The 21,336-nt window shown below is 47.7% G+C and overlaps 1 protein-coding gene across 2 annotated transcripts in view; it reads right to left on the bottom strand.

The window, feature by feature from the left end:
• Positions 1-2,398: 2,398 nt before the first annotated feature.
• The window catches only part of CNDP1 (carnosine dipeptidase 1), a 40,343-nt gene continuing 21,405 nt past the window's right edge, over positions 2,399-21,336 (bottom strand). For both annotated transcript variants that reach the window (XM_039236413.1, XM_039236414.1), the window contains exons 6-12: positions 17,484-17,684; positions 14,774-14,858; positions 9,166-9,326; positions 7,966-8,130; positions 6,558-6,699; positions 3,350-3,497; positions 2,399-3,149 (exon numbers count right to left, since the gene is read on the bottom strand). In XM_039236413.1, coding sequence (XP_039092344.1) covers positions 3,080-3,149; positions 3,350-3,497; positions 6,558-6,699; positions 7,966-8,130; positions 9,166-9,326; positions 14,774-14,858; positions 17,484-17,684 — 972 coding nt within the window. In that variant the 3' untranslated portion in view covers positions 2,399-3,079. The remainder of the gene's footprint in view (positions 3,150-3,349; positions 3,498-6,557; positions 6,700-7,965; positions 8,131-9,165; positions 9,327-14,773; positions 14,859-17,483; positions 17,685-21,336) is intronic.

Raw genomic sequence — 21,336 nt, forward strand, 5'->3', positions numbered from 1 at the left:
TTTTTTCATTCTGGATAAGAAATTATACTAGCATAATGTTTTTAAATAAAATTTTTCCATGTAATAAAAACTTTTTTCTTTTCAGTCTACTCAAGCTAAAAAAGCTCAGAAGTATTTATTTACTTATCATAACTGTTAACAAATTATAGTTATTACACCTACCATCTGTCCTCTTCCACATCATGCTGGAAAAGAAAGAATACATCACTTTGCTTCCGAAAATCTTCTGTTTTTCTCTTTATACTTCATCAATTGTTTGAGCTTTTGGATGGCTGAGCAAAATATAGAATATACCCAACCCAGCCTCTTCCTCCCAGAGCTTGCTTCCTAAAGAGGAAAGCTCTTTTCAATGTAGTTAAGAGGAAGATTAGCTTTCATGAGTGTTACGAGCTCTAGAAAATAGAATGTGGATGTTACAAAGTGAAAGTGTGTGAGAAACCAAATTGAATAGCATTATCTTCTTTTGTGAACTTCTTTCTTTTTCCACTTATAAGAAATGTGTTGAGCACAAATTATGGGCCAGCCACTGTGCTTGGCACAACCTCTCAGCTCCACTGGCTCATCAGCCTGTGGGAGCAGCTGACCAGTGTTGCCCAATCTTGTAGTTGCTCAAGGGAAATAATTTGTGTGCATCAGTCTACTGATTTTGCAGTCTACTGATGTGCAGTGCACTCCACAGGGACATGCACACTGCAGTGTGACATACATGGGAGAGAGCTGCCATTTAGGCAAAGAGATTGGGTAAGGGCTTCTGCAATAAGCAAGCAACAGTTACACAGGATTTGGCTTTCAGGCCATTGGACACGACAGTGGAAATGGAAGGAAGTGGTAACTATTGAAAAATGGAGTCAGCTGGTTTTAATATTGAATTGGATTTGAAATAGAAGTTTCAAAGAAGACTTAGGATTCCAATAGTCCATGTACCAAATCAGGGGAAACAGGTTTGGGAGGATGGACAAGAGTTTCCGTTTTGGATGAGTCAAGTTTCATGAAATATGAAATATGCAAGGGGAGTGGGGGTCCAGTTCTCAGAAGAGGTGGCTGGGGGGAGCTGTGCTGGGAGTCCCAGGCATCCTGCTAATGATGGCTGACAGAGGATGTAGTGGGGTGAGCATGTGGAGGGAGAAGAGGCCCACTTCACGCCCTCTGCGTGCCCTTGGCCCACTGCCCTCCTCCAGCTGCAAGTGCAGAGAACAGGTGTCACTGAAGAGGTTGCTGCACCGTGTGATGCACACTCACACAGGTTCCCAGGCCAGTACGCTGAGTGATGTTACGTTGCTCAGAAGTACTTGAATTTACTTTACAGCCAGCTTTTGTTAATTGACTAATATGAACACCCTTTTAAGAATATAAATTGGTGTCCTAAACCTCTTGCATTTAGTTCTTGGGAACTCTGCCAAATACATCAGATAAGCCCTGCAAAATCCAAAACGTCACATGATTCAACATAATCTGGCAGGCATGAACCAAGCTTAACAATAAAGCAGATCAAACACCTGTCAATACTCAATGAACAGAAATTGATGTTCACCAGCATCAGAAGAAAAGTAGATCATTCGTCGATGCCCCCACGAAGCTGATACCTCATTTAGGTCCCATTTCTGTGATGAGAAGCTGAATCATTGGCCTGTGGTGCAGCCTTTTAGATATGATACTGCAAATTTTAAAACTGATATTTCAAGAACCCACAAAGATTAAATGTATTATGCTTTGATTTTATTTGGAATCCTAAGAGAAACATTCTTAATAAACTCTTAAATTCTTCTCCATTAATGTGATTTAAATAATGAATTTATAAAGACTGAATTGATTTGTTTGTATACACTCAACTGTAGAAAAATTACATTCTTCTTGTTTGTTTGTTTACACCATCAAACGCAATCAAGGCAAACAAGATGGTTAACTAAAATGATTACTAAATGCAGCATTAGCTGATGGCTTTAAATTTAGAATGTGTTACTGATGTCAGGGCTGATTAGATTCGTTCTGTATCTAAAACGGATGCTATTAAAAGCTTTGAGCAATTTGGATGTAGTCACTGAGTAAAATTCCAATGGGGTGAGGGAACTTCTATCAGGATTGATTCTGCTGTGGTTTGGGAGGATGGGGTAGGAAGAAAGAAGAGGGTGCAGGAGGGGTGGTCGGTTGGCATCAATTCCAGAAAAGGTGAAGAGCCTTGAAGTAGAAAAGTACTCATCTTTGGGGCGCCTGGGTGGCTTGGTCGGTTAAACGTCCGACTTTCGCTTAGGTCATGATCTTGCGGTTCGTGGGTTCGAGCCCCGCATAGGGCTCTGTGCTGACTGCCAGCTCAGAGCCTGGAGCCTGTTTTGGAGTCTGTGTCTCCCTCTCTCTCTGACCCTCCCCTGCTCATGCTGTCTCTCTCTCTCTCTCTCCTAGAAATAAATAAAAATATTAAAAAAAAAAAAAAGAAAGAAAGAAAGAAAAGTACTCATCTTCACAAAGGGAATCCCAAACGGCATAGGGATAAAACTACTAACCATTTCTGTTTCAGAACTTTCCAAGCAACAAAGCAAAATAAACGAAGGGGAAGCAAAAGGTTAAGAGGGCGTCGCGCTTTAGTTACCCCTCTAGAAATGAACACACAGGGAAATCATGGTAGCCAGTGGTGGGACCAACAGTTGTACGAGTAAAAGGAATGTGTGGTAAAAGCAAGGGTATATAAACATGGAATGAGTATGTCATGAGCACCCCCAGGACCTAAAGGCACACTGGAGTGATCAGGCCCCTCCAAGTGCCCGGAGGGTCTAATGGAAGAACTGTCCGTGTGATGCAAGGAAAGAGTGAGTCCACTCCCGGGCCTCCTACAGCTGGACGTAGGGAGATGTCGCAGGTAGCTGTGACTTCAGAGAGATGTGCCACTGGGTGGTATACCATTTCCAATGTCTGCACCTATAAAATATTTTATCACTGGCCCAAATGTCCAAAGACATTTTAAGTACGAGGGAAAACATTATTTCCTGGACTGAGGTTCTCTGGATATTCAGATTCTACTCCTATCCAGAGCAGCAGGGGAGGGTATCTGTCAGTAGGTCAGCTCCAAGCTGGAAGGTCCCTGTCTTTAGGAATGCAGCTTAGCCATATCTAGGAAAAAGGCAGCAAATAACTTGGATCCCTCTATGTAGTTCCACCTAACAAAAGAAGAAACAAAGAGAAACACTTATTTCCAGGTGAATGACAGGGGAAAGCAGCCTACAACGTAAACAGGAAGGTTTGGTGATGGAAATTCAAAATCAAGTATGTAGCGGCAGGAGGTTACCATGTGGAGACGTGAGGTTTGTATGGTGAGGGACCGCCCCCCCAGCCCCCCCGCCCCCCGGAGTCAGCTAACCTGTTGATTTTCTCATTCTGAGCATGCTCCCCGTCATCAACAGCACCCAGCGGGAGCATCATCACACTCTTCTGGATGATATCCTGGAATATTCTGGCAATCGGTATGGTTGAGCCATCCCGGGTCATGTCTGGCTCTGTTCCAAACACTGAAACACAGGGAAGGAAGGCATGTGAATAAAATAATGACAAGACTACCCCTACCGATCTTCTCAAATGTAGTGTTTACTTTCTCTTTTTTCTTTTTCTTTGTTATTTAACCATTAAATTTGGTGCCTGGGTTAAGTAAGCTTCTTGATATCATGCAGTTTATATTCTAAAGTAGTCAATAGAGTCAAGAAGAAAACCATTGTTGCCTTCTTTATAATTACCTACTTGGAAAGAAAAAACTTTTTAGGGGCACCTGGGCGGCTCAGTCCGCTGAGCATCCAACTTCAGCTCAGGTCATGATCTCACAGTTCGTGAGTTCAAGCCCCAGACTGGGCTCTCTGCTGGTGGCTCAGAGCCTGCTTCAGATTCCCTCTCTCCTCTCTCTCTGCCCCTCCCCCACTCTCCCTCCCATCTCTCTCTCTTTCTGTCTCTCAAAAATGAATAAACATTAAAAGAACTTTTTAAATAAAATTTTTATTTTGAATTGTAAATTTTATAGAAAAGTTGCAAAAATAGTACAGTGTTCCCATATGTTCCTCACTTTTCTTTCTGTAATGTTAACATCTTATATCAGTAATGATTGTACAATTATAAAGGATAAGAAATCAATATTGGAATAATATTAACTCAATTCAGACCTCTTTGGAGTTCACCAAGCTTTCCCTTTTTCTATCCAGGATCCAATGTAGAATCCCAACCGCTCCTTACTCTCCTCTGGTCTGTGGCAGTTCCTTGGTCTTCCCTCCTCTTCCATGACCTTGACCCTCTTGAAGATTACTGATCAGTTGTTTTGTAACCTCATCTGGGTTTGTCTAACATTTTCTCATGATTGGAAGAGGTCATGTATTTCTGGCAAGAGTAATTCAAGACAATGTACCTACTTTCGTGGTTGCTTCATGAATTAAATATTTGGAAGGCGGGACTTCTTTGGTTTTGTAAGCAATATATACATGAATAGCTGTATTCAACCATCACCTGAATGTTGCGGTATCTGTGCTCAGCTGTCAAGGTGGCCCATCGAGTCATTTCAGTGGATACCCTAGGGTCTAGAAAGATGAGTTGAAACCTTCTCGGCTAGGGAACAAGATGCCAGTGATGGAGGGGAAATGCAAAATAAAGACGCAAAGATAACCTGCCACCTGTTCTTTACCCACAGAGCAAGGTGTGAACATGAATACGGATGATGTACTTTGCTAGAACTGGTTGTACACACGATAAACCATGCAAATGCCTTATGCATTCCTGCAAGAGTATTTCCGGTCTTTACTGCTTACCTTAACATTTCAATCCCACATCTCTCTTCAGCTGGCATTGCACTTACTTTTCTAACTTTTCTTTCTCTTATCTTGACTTCCACAGTTTACTGATAAAACACTGCTACAGCTGGAGCAGCAGGGATGATTGTGTGGACAACTATGTTTTAAGTAAACAGTGGTGAAAGCAGAACTGACCTTAATTTTATTTATTTATTTTGAAAGGGAGAGAGAGACTCCCAAGCAGGCTCCATTTCCAGTACGGAGCCAGACGCAGGGCTCAAATTCACAATCATGAGATGAAATCAAGAGTTGGATGCCTAACCACTGACCAACTGAACTCTGGTGCCCTCCTGCCTCTAAATTTTTAATGTCCCTGTTCTTGGTACAGATAACCCTGGTAAAAAGTGTTACTGCTCCCAGGTGGCCTAAACTTCCAATTCCAGCTCAGCTCTGACTCCTGTGGGATGTGGCCTGAGGTCTCACCCACAATATAACACCCAGAGGTCCATATAAACACATGTCAGTGTTTTCTCACTTGGCTTTTGGGGAGACCCTGAAAATCCCCCTACTTTTCAGAGAGTCCCCTACTTTGCATTTGTGGGCAGTGTTGCCTCGCTGCTGCAGAACCCAAAGAGACTGGGTATTCCTTCTCCCTGACTAGGCAGCCAGGGTGCAGACACCTGTCCCATGCTCACCAACCACATGATCCAGCCCAGGACTTGAAAGGATGTGCCTTCAAAACAGGCACCACTGAGGAAATTCCAAGTAAAGCCATGCTTCCTTCTCTACCCCTGGACAAGCAGAGTGGCACTGTAAAGAGACCACTGGTTTTAGAGTCTGGAACTGAGCTTATGTGTTTGGTAATTTTGTAGAATGAGCTCATCCCCAGGAAGCAACTCTCTGGAAGTCCCACATGGCCTGCCTTGGGGCATCAGAACTAGACCTCACAGAGAGTAGAATTTGAAGACCCAAACATTGTGAGGATGGGCCCATGGCTAAACCCCTCTAGTAAGAGCCTGGATCGGTCCTGCCTTCATGTAGTGGGTCTCGCTTCCCATTCCCCACCTCATGCTGGCCTAAGGCCATGAAAACTCACTCCTCCCTGTGACCAAGAAGAGCAAATCCCAGGGTGCCGGGGCGGCTCAGTCAGTTAGGCATCCAACTCCTGATTTCGGCTCGGGTCATGATCTCACAGTTCATGAGTTCGAGCCCCATGACAGGATCTGCATTGCTTGGGATTCTCTCTCCCTCTCTCTGCCCCTCCCCTGCTCATGATATCTCTCTCTCTCTCCCTCTGTCTCAAAATAAATTAACTTAATTTTTTTAAAAAAGAAGAGAAAATCCCCACAGGGTGGCCCAGTGTAAGCTTGCTCGCTCCATTAAGTTTTAGCTCTTTCCTCATTTTTAACTGCAGGGTTCCTTTACTTTCACAAAAATTCAGCTGTTCCCTTTAAAGGACATTTTTATATGTTGGCCATCACTTCCATAAGTATCAGAGGCTCTCAAGTCCATCATTTTGCCCAAAGCTCAGGCTTCCAGCCTTGCCACATCCAGCTGAGTGCTCCTCAGCAAATTCCTTAATGTCCTGCAGACTTGCTTCGTGAACCAGGGAAGGCTGTTGGGAAGGCGGGGAGATAGTGTGTGTGAGGAGCAGCCCTGTGCATACTTGGCACTCAGTAACCTAGCCTAGATGGAAAGGAAGGCCAAAGGCAAGTTTTAAATATGCTGTCGTCTCCACTGTCCCACCAGGCACCACACCTGGTCCCACGGTAAACTGGCAACTCGCGATATCGCAAGTCTAACCTGTTTTGATGGCTCTTTTTGCCGCAAGATACTGATTATCTTTAATATTTGCCATCCACGGCTGTAGTCCTAGCGTCATAGAAACAGCCATCTGGTTGGAGCTATTTCTTTTGGAGAATATATATTCGAGATGCTGCTTCACCTGAAAAGGAACATTTCCATTTGTAAGAGAACATGTCAATTTATTCTCGCCTGCAGTGACTATACAGGCATCTTTCATCCCAACCTGACAAATTCAAGTGCTGTGATTTTGCCTTCATTCTTGCAGAGGGGCCTCGGGGACAGAGAGCTTCAGTGGTTACAGAAACCTGTGTCTCAGGCCCCTTCTACCTGTGGACCCCCCAGTCCTCAGCCCTGCGCCCGCCCCATCCTGACCACAGAGTCAGACTTCTGACCCTTGGGTATCATGAATGTTGGTAATTAGGAAACAATAGAGCTTCTGGATGTGATGATCCCTCCTTTCGGACCTGTCAGTACCTTAGTGGCTATTTTTGGGAACATTATGCATTTGGAAATTTCTGAACAGTGGGGGCGATTCCAAACTAAGCTATAAAAGAGTGTTCTGTCAGAGTCCTTCTGTGTCCCCTGGGCTCCATTCCAGTTGCTACAATAGAAATCGTCCCAAGAAAACCTCCATACTCTGAAACATCCCTCCCATTCATTGCTTCAACAAACATCTGTTGACGGCCTGTCCGGTGGCAGGAACTGTCCTCGGTGCTGAGAACACAGCTGTGAGCCAGAGGGGGAGGGGCCTGCACTCCTGGGGTTCCTACCTCTGGAGAAAGAGAAACGGTGTGTCCAAAAAGGGAAGGGGGGAGAGGGAAAACAGGGATGGAGCCTGGACAGGCGGGTGTTTGGGGACGTAATTAGCGCTAGGAAAACTATAAAAGAGGTCAATGAGGTAGAGCTGGGATGAGGTTTTCCTGGAGCCCATTTACCCAGAGCCTCCTTTCTGTTGAACTGGAGGTAAACTGAGGATAGGTTGATAATTTGGCTTTTACTCCTTCCAGATAACACTGTCATTAAAACGGCGGCTTTCAGAGTACTGATCTCAGACACCGAGGGCAAACCACCTACGGGCTTGAGCGTTTCGGCTCCATCCGGCTGTAGTCAATCAGCTTCTCCATCTGTGTGTAAACCAATCTCGCCTTTATGTCAACTGTTTAATGTAAAAATATTTCCCATCACTCCAGCCCCAAATGGTTATTTGTCTGACTACTGTAATTGCATAGAATAACGGAAAGAGATTTTACCAAACAAAAATTATATTGGTTTCTTGACATGTGTTCCAATCCCTTTTATGTTGGGAAAAAATGATCCGTCAGTGCCAACAACTGAATAGCCCACTAAGCTGTGGGAGGCGGCCGTCAGAAGTGGCACTGGAGCGAGAACCATGCGCATCTGTCACCTGTTTTTCCACCACAGACGTATCCATGTGAGGGACCAGACGGATGGAAAACTTTCCGATAACTCGGCCAGGGATGACGGTTTTAGCTCCAGGCTCATCAAACGCGCCCTCGATCCCATGGATTGACAGCGATGGGTACCTCCACAGGTGCATGAGAATTTCCTCCTGCATTAAAATAAAATCGTTTTACTAAATAAAAGAATGTTCGAGTAAAATTGTTTTGAACTGTGTTGCTTGTATCACCCATCTCTGTGCATCTCCAGCACTGTTTGTGACAAGTTAATTATCGCCTTCCTGAGATATGTCTGAACTAAAAAACTAGTGGACTTTGCCCTGTAGACCTGAGACACTGTGCTGCCTCTGCCTGACCAAGCCGCTCTGCCGACGAAGGCCCTTCGTTGCCCGCGCTCTCAAGTTAATAGATGGCAAAGGGGCCCTTTCAGAATTTGGGGCTTAATTATAAACTTCTGCCCCCAATCATTTCGATGATAAGTCGTGTAGTAAAAAGCATTTTCTTTTTCAGAAGGCTTCAAAGGACTCTGCGGATGGTTGAGCCAGTTTTCCTTCCCACCGTGGCCAAGGCCCAGCTGGTCTGAGGGAAGAGATATACGCCTCACGATAACAAACTCCACTGTGTCTGTTCAACGGGGCTCCCCTTCTTCTGGCAGGTCCCCCAACCAGCCACAGCCCACACACCAGAGCAGGCAAGAAGGACGAGGGGAAAGAAAACATCCAAATTTGCCAGAAATGAATGCTTTGGGCTCTGGTTTACTTACACTGAGGCAGCGATGTTACAACTCACAGATTAGCCCCCGCAGCTCTTGATCTTGTCTATTAAAATGACAACTGGGGGCCTTGGATCTGGAACAATCAGACGCTTCTCAATCTTTAGGCAGACAGGAAGCACAGACAGCTGAACGCATTGAGTCTAATAAACTGGTTTGGAAACGCATGTCTGTGAGATGGGCGACTGCCCCAAGGTCGCGTGCCTGTGCTAGGAAGGCCCCACCTACAGCTCTGGTGGGTTAGACCTGAGGGAAGTAAGTGGCTGCTGCGAGAGTGAAAATCTGCCACAGAATCAACACCTGCTTCCAGCTCTGAGCTGTGCGGATTAGCAGCACACAGTGAATCAGGAGCCGGGAGAGGGTGACTTGGTGCTGCCTTTCGTCCTTCAGCTCAGCCATCACCTTGTGAGCATACCTTGGTGTCAAACAAAAACTTCTTCACGTAGCTGCTAGTCCGGTATTCTTCCAGGTCCAGATCAATGGCTTTGTACATTTTTCTCTCCTCTTCGGTAAGAGGAGCCACTTGGTCATAGATTCCAGGGATCAGGATATGGCCAGACGAGTCCACCAGGCTGCCTGCAAGGTACACACAGGCAACAGAGCCCGAGAGACTTACGAGTGCGCCAAGGTTCTGGCCCCAGCGCCGGGCCACAGGTGACTCCTGCAGCCGCAGCGGGCCTGTGACGGGCCCTGGCCCCCCAGCACTCACATCTCCAGACAGACAGCTGGAGAACAGAGCCGGTCTCCAGGCTGACTCGGCCTGAGCCAGACGCATTTTACTCTCTACCTCGTCAGTGCAGGGATGGAAACTCACGGGTCTGCATACATGTAACTGGGTAGGACTTAACCTGCATGACACAAGTTGTCGATTGTACCTTCTGTGTCAAAAACAAGGCTTTTTCCTTAAATTTTAATTTATCCTGAGTTAAACAATGATAAGCGTTCATTATTAAAAAACTTAAATATGTATGTATATGTCTACACAGCATTCCTGATGAACTGAAAATCATCATTCTCAGTTTCTCTCTCCTACACGTACCATAATAAAATATATACGTAAGTATATTATATATATAATACATAATATATAAGTACTGATCTTCAGAAAAGTAGAATACCCTTGAGATCAAGTCTATGAGGCATACATGACGACCACAAATGCCTTCATAGTGAATAAGCCGATATACTAGTCTGCTATTTATGAAAAAGTTTGAGATTAATAGGAATAGGGGAAAACACCAACGAGTATCTACGGAGGAAGTAGATTTAGTAAAACACTGTTCACTACGTTGAAAAAATACTTCCCAAAGTAGCAAGCAGACTAATAGAAATGGCGACAAACATATCCAGGACATCTAAATCCCTCTTCAGTCCACATGGAGACTTTTATTCAAGTAAAGACACTTCATAAAAAATATGCCCCACATTCTTAGTGAGATCATAACTTGACTATGTCAGAAAAACTACTGTGAAACACTGTATTTTCAAATCTTCCTGGTAAAGCTCACACTTACAAAGCTCAGGGCCGGAGGCTCTGTGAGCTCTGCTCTGTCCCCGTAGTTATGGGACACCTGCTATGTTCAAGGCACCAGATGAATGCTGGGGACATTGATGGTATGTAAAGACCCTGCTTCCATCAGCAATGGTATCCTCTCCGACCACACAGGCTGAGTGACAAGTGTGTCCCTGAATGAGCAGACCAGCAGGTGGTCTGGCTCACTGTGGGCACAATGGAACCCAAGATAAACATGCTACCAAAACCTACAGGCCCAGCCTATACATAATGGGTGTCCCAGCACTTTGAGATGACCCTCGAAAGCAAGACTCCAAGCGTTAAGAGCACCAAGGCAGCAAAGTGAGAGGGGAAGCCTTCACTGTTCTGGTTTTTGACCACATCCTCCCTAGCCCCTCTCCTGGCCCCCTCCGTGCCTCACCCAAACTTCCACAACCACACTTTGGGGATGGTATTGCAGACTGCTATCCACGTATGCACCTCCCTGCAGTACTGCGTTATGTTGCGCATTTAGCCCCACAAAGTATGTGTTCAATGAATGATGCAAACCCATTAGTAAAATTCAAGCCCAAAACCACGTTCGGTCCCAGGTGATGGGGACAGGCTATCACTGATTTGCAGTCCACCCTCTGCACCCTCACCAAAATCTAAACCACACTTACAAGCACCACCAGTAACACACTCCCTGCATCTTCCCTTCAGTGCCACGTCCCTAAAGTTCTGCGGACACTCCTGTGTGCAAGGATGGGACTACAAAAGTGAATGAAAGACAGACCCTGTCCATAATGCGGCTGGAAAGACACAGGGTAAAGGAAGACCTGTGGGTCCACAAGCAAAGAGCTGTGAAGGGGGCGAACCATGTGGGACAAGGAGCAGGCGGCGAGCCAGTGAGGTTGCATGGGACGCGACAGGCACAGCCCCGATGGTGAGAAGAGATGAGTGTTTGAAATGTCAAGGTTAAAACAATAAAAACCTGAACTACTCGAGCAGCCAGGAGGCTCGATGTCCACACAGGACACTGAACTGGGATGTTTTTCCTGTTATTTCAGCCAGCCTTGCCAGGCGTCACCATGGGGATGGCAGTCAGGGGTCCTTAGCAAATCAGGCTGTGACATGAGCAGGGGCCTTGCCACACGCTCACTGCACTTGGGCAGAACCGGCCCGGCCTGGCCTGGGTACCGTTTCGAATCGTGGGCGGGGCAGCCCCCCAGCTGCTGGCCGCAGAGAGCGCGGCGGACACACACCCGTGTGGTGTCCTTGGCTCCCTGCCCTTCCGCCCACCAGCAGGGAGGTTTGCTTTGGGGGGAGAGAGGGGCTGCTCAGCACACACGGTGCTCTCCAGGCACCAAGGGCACCACCCCTACGGGACCGGCTGGTGGGAAGATGCCACGTGTGCCGTTCATGCTTCTGCTCCACACGGCGTGTTCTCACTACTTCTTCGCCCAGTTCTCCAACACTGAACGAGCTCGCATGCAACAGGATGTTTGTGAAGAAGTTCATCCCCGCCCCTCCTCGTTTCCCTCTTGAAATCATGATCCTCTGAATGTGATGTCATTTCTGCAGCCACTACAGCCTCGACCAGGAGCCCAGTCTGGAAACGCAGGGGAGGCAGAGGGTGGCGCCTTTGAGAACTGCAAACAAGTAATCCTCGATCCCCAGGAGTCCCCTTGGAATCTACCGTTTTAACACTACGGGGTAGCTGGTACTTTATAAAAGCGCCCCGGCCCCGGTGATCTCCCAGCTTTGTGGCTTTGAGGTGAAGGCAGGGAGGTGGAATGTCCACAGAGGAAGACCCAGGAGCGGAGGGCTCTGAGCAGACTGAGTATGTCCACCACCACCGTCTCCCACCTCCCATACATACCCCAGCCTAAGCCTCTTCGAAGAGGGGAACTTACCTGTTTCCCTGTGTGCCCCTGGTGGGGACTCTGTGTATACAGTTGGCACTCAATAAATGTGTGTGACTCATTAGCACTCATGGTTATCGGGATCATACAGACGAGGAACTAGGACAGAGAGATCACACAGCAGCACCTGACTAACGTGTAGGGCACCTGCCCGTCTAGAGGGGGAGGACCCCACAGAACCTGCTCTCCCTGACGTCCTACGTGCAGCGGCCTTCAGGGAGAGCGCAGCAGCCAAGGCGCTGTCAGGGTCAGGAGGCAAAATCCCTCCTTGTCATCTGATCAGTGCTGCAGCTCAACCGTATGTCCCTTAGGTCTTTCTACAAAGCATATTAAAGCCATAGAGAAGACCCAATCCAGAGTCACTTCATTATGGATTATTTGATTTGTCTTAAAAATGAGAGAAAGTGAAAGCATGTGCTTTTCATTCTGTTCATGACCCTGATCTGATTCTTCTTAGCAGAGCCATATGCATTTGTAGGACTAAATGGAATTCTATGCCTGGGTGAAACCACACAGTCTAAGAGGATGTAATGCAGCAATCCTGATTGGGGGAGATTGAAATGTACCACAAAGATTTGATGATGTTGTTCCTAAGGAAAAGAAAATTGGCTCTGGTAAAACAAAATTGGGGCGCCAGGGTGGCTTAGTCGGTTAAGCGTCCGACTTTCGCTTAGGTCATGATCTCGCGGTTCGTGGGTTCGGGCCCCGCGTCGGGCTCTGTGCTGACTGCCAGCTCAGAGCCTGAAGCCTGTTTCAGTCTGTGACTCCCTCTCTCTCTGACCCTCTCCTGTTCATGCTGTCTCTCTCTCTCCTAGAAAATAAATAAAAAACATTAAAAAAAAATTAAAAAAAAAAAAACAAAACAGAAAATTAACTCTTTTTTCCCCCAAAACTATTGAGTTGCATCCTATGTGAATTATTCTGGAAACTTAAAAACTTTAAAAGAGGGTCGCCTGGGTGGCTCAGTCAGTTGAGCATCCGACTTTGGTTCAGGTCATGATCTCATGGTTCGTGGGTTTGAGCCCCATGTTGGGCTCTGTGCTGACAGCCAGCTCAGAGCCTGGAGCCTGATTCAGATTCTGTATCTCCCTGTCTCTCTGACCCTCCCCTGCTCATGCTGTCTCTCTCTCTCTCAGAAATAAATAAAACATTTTTTTAAAAATTTTAAATAAAAAATAAAATAAATAAAAACTTCAAAAGAAAATGGATTATTGTATTCTGAGATTTTCAAGCATGTGAAATATTGCCCAAGAGTTATATTTTAGGAAAAGTAGAAGGTCATAAAGGAATAGATAGATGATAGATAAAGAGACAGAAAGAACAGGGGTGCCTGGATGGCTCAGTCAGTTAAGCGTCTGACTCTTGATTTCAGCTCACATGATCTCACAGTTCATTAGTTCAAGCTCCGCATCGGGCTCTGCACTGACAGTGTGGAGCCTGCTTAGGATTCTCTCTTTCTCTCTGCCCCTCCCATGCTCATGGGCTTGCTCTCTCCACCCCCCCCCCCAATAAATGAACTTAAAAAAAAAGAGAAGGGACAGACAGATGGTAGATAAATGACAGATAGACAGCATTGCTAGATAATAGATGATCGATGGATATATTTCATTATCTACTTTGGGAAACGAAGGAGCAAGGAGCTCTACAAGTCAAGATGGTCTGAGCACCCTGAGGAGCCTCCCGCCAGGTGCCGCAGGTGGACTGATGGAGCCCTCTCAAGACTGCAAAGGCCCAGGGGAAGCCCGTGGGCCACAGATGAAGCTGTGTCAAACCAGAAAGAAAAGAGACTTTTGCTGGCTGATTCCCAGAGAGGACATGCTTTTTGGGACATGTCTGTCCAAAAGAGGCACACGGTAAAATTTGCATAAAAGAATGCTTTGTGCCAAGTGAGACAGATCCAAGTACTATGGGGTCTAATGCTTCCCTGAACACCTCTTTTTTAAAAAGAACACCAAGTTATGAACACAAAAGCACAGAGTCCCCACCAGGACTGCGAAAGGGGCTCATCCAAGTGAGGACCCTGAATATAAAGCTTCCTTGAACTCCTGGGACCCACCAGATGCTGGGCAGGTGGACGTAAGCAAGAGTTATGGGGTGAATCAGGGTGATCAAGGTGGGCAAACTGGCTCTCTGGAAAGACACACACACACACAACCTCTGCTTGTGTACCCCTGACACTGTGAGGTCAGGGGTAGGCAGCCACAAGCACACCCATGGGAGCCTTGGTGCCATTTGGGGCCACAGCAACCTGGACAAAGGAAGCCAAGTGGTGCTGATGTATTTGGCATCATCTCTGGATGTTTCTCCAGGAGGTTCTCTCTGCTAGTGTCCCTGAATGTGGCCAGTTGTGTCACAATATCCAGTAAAAGAAAAGGGGGCGAAGTGAGGAAGAGCTTCAGTCCATGAACTAAAGTAATGTGGACTCAATAAGCCTAAGAAACATTAGGCCAAAGTGGGGGAATCCAAGAGTATGGTTCTTCTTCGACTCTACCCTTACTCAGAGCTATTGGCTTAGAAGCCAAAGGAGGAGAGATGCACTGAGCCAAATGGAACCTTTTCTAGTAGATTCCCCAATGATTAAAAAGTGAAATGAAATAAGGCATTACCAAGAAGTGCGACCAAATCAGCCATTGGTTCATGGAGGATACCACCAAAGGTTCCTGAATGAAAATCTTGATCTCTGCACTTCACCTGCAAGACAGGTAAATGAGAAGGCAGGGGCTTACCCCTTGGTTGCTCTGGCAAAAGCTCTCATGTGGTGGGGCCCACCCCCACATGCTGTCCCTCAGGACTCAGTTGGGTACTTCCTGGTCACACTACTTGGACCATCTACCCTTCCCCTGTCTTCATTTCCCATTCTTTCCTGAATCCTCTGAATCTGATTTCAGTCCCCACTGTTCCTCTAACACGGCTCTGTGTGAGGCCAGCAGCCCCTTCTCCAAGTGGCTGGTGTCTCTGTAGCCCAACCCTACCAGTCACTCAGCCCTCCTTCCAGAAACTTCTCTTTATCCTTTTCTTGCAATTCCATTGGTGTCTCCACTAGTCACCACCTGCCTCCCACCCAAGAACTCAGTCCCTGGCTCCTACTTCCTCTACACACAGGATTTCAAAAACCCCTCCCTAGGGCGCCGGTGGGGTGGGGAGGGGGCTCAGTAGATTAAACATCTGACTTCAGCTAAGGTCATGATCTCATGGTTGGTGGGTTCAAGCCCTGAGCCAGGCTCTGTGCTGATAGTTTGGAGCCTGGAACCTTCTTCAGATTCTGTGTCTCCCTATCTCTCTGTCCTTCCCCCGCTTGTGCTCTCTCTCTCTCTCTCTCTCTCTCTCTGTCTCTCAAAGAAAAAAAAGAACTGCCTCCCTGGATGTCATTTACTACCTGCACACCCTTAAGTGACCATCCCTGGAGGTCTGACCTTTCACCTACTCAACTGACCTAAAAATGCTGGTTATTTCTGGTGCATAATACTTTGGTGTGTGCTCCCAGTTTCTGAAATTCCATAGATGTGGAAGGGAATTGCACACCTTCTCCCACAATTACTCCCTACCAGCTCACCCATTTCCAAAAGGAAAAGAGACCCCGGTCCTGTAAATCTGTCACTTTAAGGTTGTCTTTGACTTCTGCGCACTCCACGCCCCATCTGCTACCAGTTCCTAACGAGTTACATTGAAATGGTCTCTCTGGCTTGTTCCCTCCATCTTCCCTACTGGGCTGGTCCAGGCATCTTCAAAGCACTGCCAGATGCATCTTCCATTGAGTCACAGGCTTCAACCCTTTATGTCACGAGGCAGCCACACCAGCTAAAGCACTATGGGGCCTCCAAAGTCTTCATCAGCTTTCCCCTCCCCTCCTCATTCTCCTTTCACTTCCTGCACCTGCTCACGGCCTCCCTTGACCCAGCCAAGATCTCTGCGCCTGTTCTCCTCCTGTCTCCCCTCAGCCCTGCACCGCCCATCACTTCAGACTGTCTGTGGCCAGTGGTACACTGGGTCATCCCCCAGTCCCTCCCTCACACCGCCAGGAATGACCTCAGCCCTGCGGCAGCCCTGCCCACCTGGGCCTTCTCCATCCCTGGCTACTGAGCTCAAGTGCAAACAGTGACCCAACCGAATGGGCAGGGGACTCTCCCTCCCAAGCCTGCCCGACACTTCATCATGATCTGGTCTGTTCTCCCGGCCAGTTCCCAGTCACCCCTCGGCGGCAGGCAGACGTACCTCCTGCTCAGCAGAGAACCAGAGACACAGCACAGCGAGACAGATGTGCTGCACCTGCAGGCTCAGGACCGCCCTCCCCCACCCCTGTGCCTTTGTTCTCGTAAACACCCCGCTCCCTCGAGGTTTTCTGTTGCCTCCTGATGATGCTCAGACCCTGTGCCCCTCTAGATGCTGTCTCATCTCATGCCTTCTCAAGGCCAAGTCTTTGAGAGAGGTTCCCACAAGGACTTCGCCACTTCTCCACCCCACACCACGTCTCCAAGTATCAGTATCTCCCAGCAGTAAACTCCTCGAGGGCAGGAACTGTTTCAGCCAGGCTGTCCCCCCTGGGACTCAGCATCCTCACATCTGGTGAACAGCAGGTACGTGCTGCAGTTCAGATGCCTAGGCACACATGAGTGTATCCATCTTTTCTGCACCCTCTGATCCTCACAGCGGCAGGGTGTGGATGAGGCACGTGTGGCTAGTGTGCTCGCTGTTACATGAAGACACACACAAAGTGGCTAAAATACTAATGATTTACCAGGGAAGAATCTTCCGGCTCTAAAGTGCTATCGTCTGACTAGAAAAGTTAAAGGAAGCCAAACTGGACCTCGTACTCAGGGATCACAACAAGCCTGGGTGGGGATTACTGGGCCCTCTTTACAGGTAGGGAAACTGAGGCTCCAACTCAAGGAGCCTGCCCAGGGTGTGAGCCAGAATTCCCACCAGCCTCAGCCATGCGGGGATCACTCTCCCTCCCAGCTGCCCCCCAACCCCTTGGGGCGCCTCCCCCTGCCCCAGAGCAGGTCCTGTCTCCTTACAGCAGCCGCGGTCCCATCAGGCAGCCCCCTTACCCCGAGCACTGCTGTTCTCACCTCCAAACTCCACAGCTGTGCTCCCTAAACCTCTTGGCTCTGTGAGTCACAAACTCCTGTATCTTCTTTCCAGAAAACTGCGCTCAGCACAACCACTCTGTCTGGGGGGCTTCCTGAATCCCCCGTCCTGAGACCTCCATGACCTCTGTGACCCAGCCATGCCTCCAGGTCAGAACTCGGCTCTCTCCAGAGCATTCTCTCTTCCCTCCAAGATCCCAGGATGGACTCCTCCCTTCCTTGCAAATACCTCCACCCTGAAGTAGCTGTTCCCTCGCGTGCCGTAGGTGAGGGCCGGCTTCCCCTGGCTGATCCACAGGTTATCTGAAATTACGACGAAGTCGACGTTGGAAAAGAACCGGTCCTTTTCTTTCCTGACCAGTTCCTCCAGGGCAACAGAACCGGCTTCTTCCATCCCTTCAATGATGAATTTGATATTCACGGGGAGATCCTGAATCAGATTAGCAACAGAACAAACCACTCTGTCAAAAATTGGCACAACATGCCCATTCATCTTTTCAGACCCAGAATTCGTCTGCATGTGGCATAAACACATTACTACACGCATTCAGCATATGAGCTGTCCACACACCCAACAGCTCCATTCACAACAAAGGGTCGTACCTAAGACCGAGAAGGAGAATTCAAGGGAAAGCCCAGGGTACGGCCTCCAGCACGGCCCACTGATTCAGTGTGGACCACAAAGGATTCGGGGAAGGAATTCCTACAGAAAAAGCAGCGTCTGCACTGCTGGGCTCGGCTGGGCTGCCGCAGAGATGGGTGCCCTCCCCCTTCTCAGCAAAAGGAACCTTTCAAGAAAGGTTACTCGATTACACATTTTTTTTCTGTCCTCCTAATTCAGAGCATGATAAATGAGAACTCTTTCCTTTGAAAGACTGTCTAATGTTTAAGCCTCAGGATAATTTTTATTTTAAGTATCTGTTATTTTTCAGCTTTGAGTTCAATCTGCCTTTTAACTTATTCAAAGGCTTTGATCTTGCAGCAAAATGGAACTTGGGTTTTCTCTAGCTAATATTAGGGCACAGAACAGCTCCTTTAAAATTTTTACAACGTGCCTTCCCCCCATTTGGTTTTGATCTTTTTGTATCTTTATAATTTATAACTTCATATCTTTGAGAGCCACATGAAGAGGAGAGGTCAAAGTCTTTTCCTGGAGCATAAAACACGCACAGGAGCACTCTAGAAGTAATTCTATGCAGATAAACGATGGCACAAACATTCTAATTAGTTCTAGCCACTGGGATTGACTCACCAAAGATTAACAAAGGCAGGATGAGTGGAGGATTATGTATTAGAAATCAAGTGACCTTCGGTCATTCAGATGGTTAAGGGCATTTGGGGGTAACAATTTATTCAAATGTATCCCTTGCGTACATTTATTTCTATGTGTCTTAAGAAGTTAAGCTGAAGTTCTGAAATATTAATATTTGAAAGCTCTTTATTAACATTTAACTAGAAAACAATTGCTGAGAAGTAGCTGGAAAGCCTGAGTTTTCTGGCAAAACGTGATTAATACAATATAAGCCAGTAGCTGCTATGTGTTGGGGACACAGGGCTGCCAGTCCCGGGTTTGGGCATCTGCTCTGTCACTGACGCCCAAAGGACCCGAAATGAGCTGCTCCAGCCTCTCAGCCACTCACCTCCCTACCTGTGCAATATGGATCTGCCTCTTGGTGAAATAACCCAGTGAGGTGAGGTGCATTAAAGCGCTCGATAAGCGGGGCGCCTGGGTGGCTTAGTCGGTTAAGCGTCCGACTTTCGCTCAGGCCATGATCTCGCGGTTCGTGGGTTCGAGCCCCGCGTCGGGCTCTATGCTGACTGCCAGCTCAGAGCCTGGAGCCTATTTCAGAGTCTGTGTCTCCCTCTCTCTCTGACCCTCCCCTGCTCACGCTGTCTCTCTCTCTCTCTCCTAGAAATAAATAAAAATATATAAAAAAAAATTTAAAAAAAAAGCGCTCGATAAGCAAGACAGAAAGAGAGGATGGGACGGCAGGGGGACGGGGGGCACTGGCTAAGAAGAAACCGCACTGCACAGGGCCTCACGCCCAGGGCACGGCGCCCCTCCCACATATGACCTCATCTCCCCCACTCCAGATTCCTGAGGTAGAGGGGACTATTCCTAGTTCACAAGTCAGGTAAATGAGAGATTAACTGATTTGTCCAAAAACAGTGAACACTTCTCATGTTTTGTTTGTGATAATGTGCATTTCAGAGTTGAAATTTAAAAAGCAAAGCAAATTTTGGCCTTTATATATAGGAACCTTATTATAAATACTGCTTTCTCCCTTGAAAGGAAGGAAGAGAGAGAGGGAAGGAAGGAAACAGAGAGACAACGAAAGAAGGAGAGAGGGAGGAAACAGAGAGAGAGAGAGGAAGGAAGGAAGGAGGCAGAGATAGACACAGAGGAAGGAAGGAAGGAAGGAAGGAAGGAAGGAAGGAAGGAAGGAAGGAAGGAAGGAAGGGAGAAAACAGAGAGAGAAAGAGAGAGGGAGGAGGGAAGGAAGAAAGGAAAGAAGGAGAAAGACATAGAGAAAGAATGTAGAGAGAGCTAAAGAAAGAGAAGAAGAGAGAGAAATCAAGGCCACGTTAAACATCAGGGCTTCTTCAGAGCAGGCATGACGAAGGGGGAGACAACTTTGCAGTGGTCAATGGGACCCAGCCAGAAAAATAGTCTCACTTATTCGGCTTGTCTTTCTCGGTGAGATGAAACAGTTGAGTCAAGGGCAGTTAAATTCCCTCTCTTCTGCTTATGTCTCAGGAGAAAATGAACTCCTGAAAGAGAAGCCCCTGGCAGCTGATGAAATTGCCTCTAGGAAAACATGTCACAAAGTCAGGACCTGCTGTGATGGACAGGATCTGGAAGAGGCCATCCAGGAGGGCGGGCTAGGCTGCTCCGCCTGAAGCCTGGACATGCACCTCTACTTCCCCAGGTCTCCTTGGAGGAGGCTGGATGGAGGCCCACACAGCAGGACCCTGACTTTGAACCTCCTCTGTCCTAGACACCCCCACCTGGGGGTGGGCAGAGGCTTTCCTTGCTCTGTGTCTGGCAACACCTTATTTTGCCCATGAAGCCACCCAATGGGCCCCATTTCCTTTTCAAATATCCGATCTTCAAATGCTTAAATCGATTAACTCATGCGAGTAAGAGGAGAGGAAGATAGAAAGGTTACACATTTTAGTCCCACAAAACCCTTCAGCACTCCAGAGGCACAAAGCTAATACTTTGTGGAAGCCAGATGGAGCCAAGTCTAATAAATGCGCATGTCCCAGAACCAACAGAGCCAACCCAAGCTTCCTTCCTAGTATAAGACCACACGGAACAAGATTCGTGTGAAATGTCAATCCTCTGACTTAACTCAGATGCCCCATTCCAAACTGCACTTCAAGGAATCTTCCACAATGGATGCATCAGAAGTAAGGTCTGAGCAGAAGGGAAACTCTGGCTCATAGGGCCCTGAGGAAGCTTCTAAAATGCTGAGTCCATCTCAATGCACCCGGAGACCCTGGGGCTATGAAGCAGGTCCAGCGTGAGCCAGGGAACGAGGCCAGGACATGGGGACCTGTATTTGCAGCCCCTGCACCTCTCGAGTGTCTGGAGCACAGTAGGTGCTCTGAACTTGATGCATAGGGAGAGGCTGACAGGCTGGCGTTCCTTGGGAAGCACCTTGGGAGTTGGAGTGGGATGATGGCCCTCCCCTTCTTCCTCTCCTCTCTCCCATCTCCATTTGAAATGGCCACTTCCACCACATCTAGCCCCAGAGCTGCCTCCTCTCCAGGAAGCCTCCCCAGACTTGGAGCTGGCTCAGCTTCCATGTGGGAGTTTCCCACCCTCCTCCAGAACAGGGGGCAAGAACAGGAGCCGGGAGCCAAGGGCCAGGCTCTCCCTGCCCCCGTGCTCGCTAGCGAGACGGGAAATGGTAACACGCCTTCAACTACACAGTGTTGGAGAGCTGGCCACCCAAATCAAGGTCTTCGTTTTTACAGAACAGAATCTGAGGCCCAGAGAGATGAACTCTCTTGCACATGGCCACACAGCTATCGAATCCTCTGTTTGGAATCTAACCACATTTGTTGGCAAGAGG

The sequence above is a fragment of the Hyaena hyaena genome, unplaced genomic scaffold, assembly GCF_003009895.1.
Source record: "Hyaena hyaena isolate Hyena2069 unplaced genomic scaffold, ASM300989v1 scaffold_110, whole genome shotgun sequence".
Taxonomy (NCBI): Eukaryota; Metazoa; Chordata; class Mammalia; order Carnivora; family Hyaenidae; genus Hyaena; species Hyaena hyaena.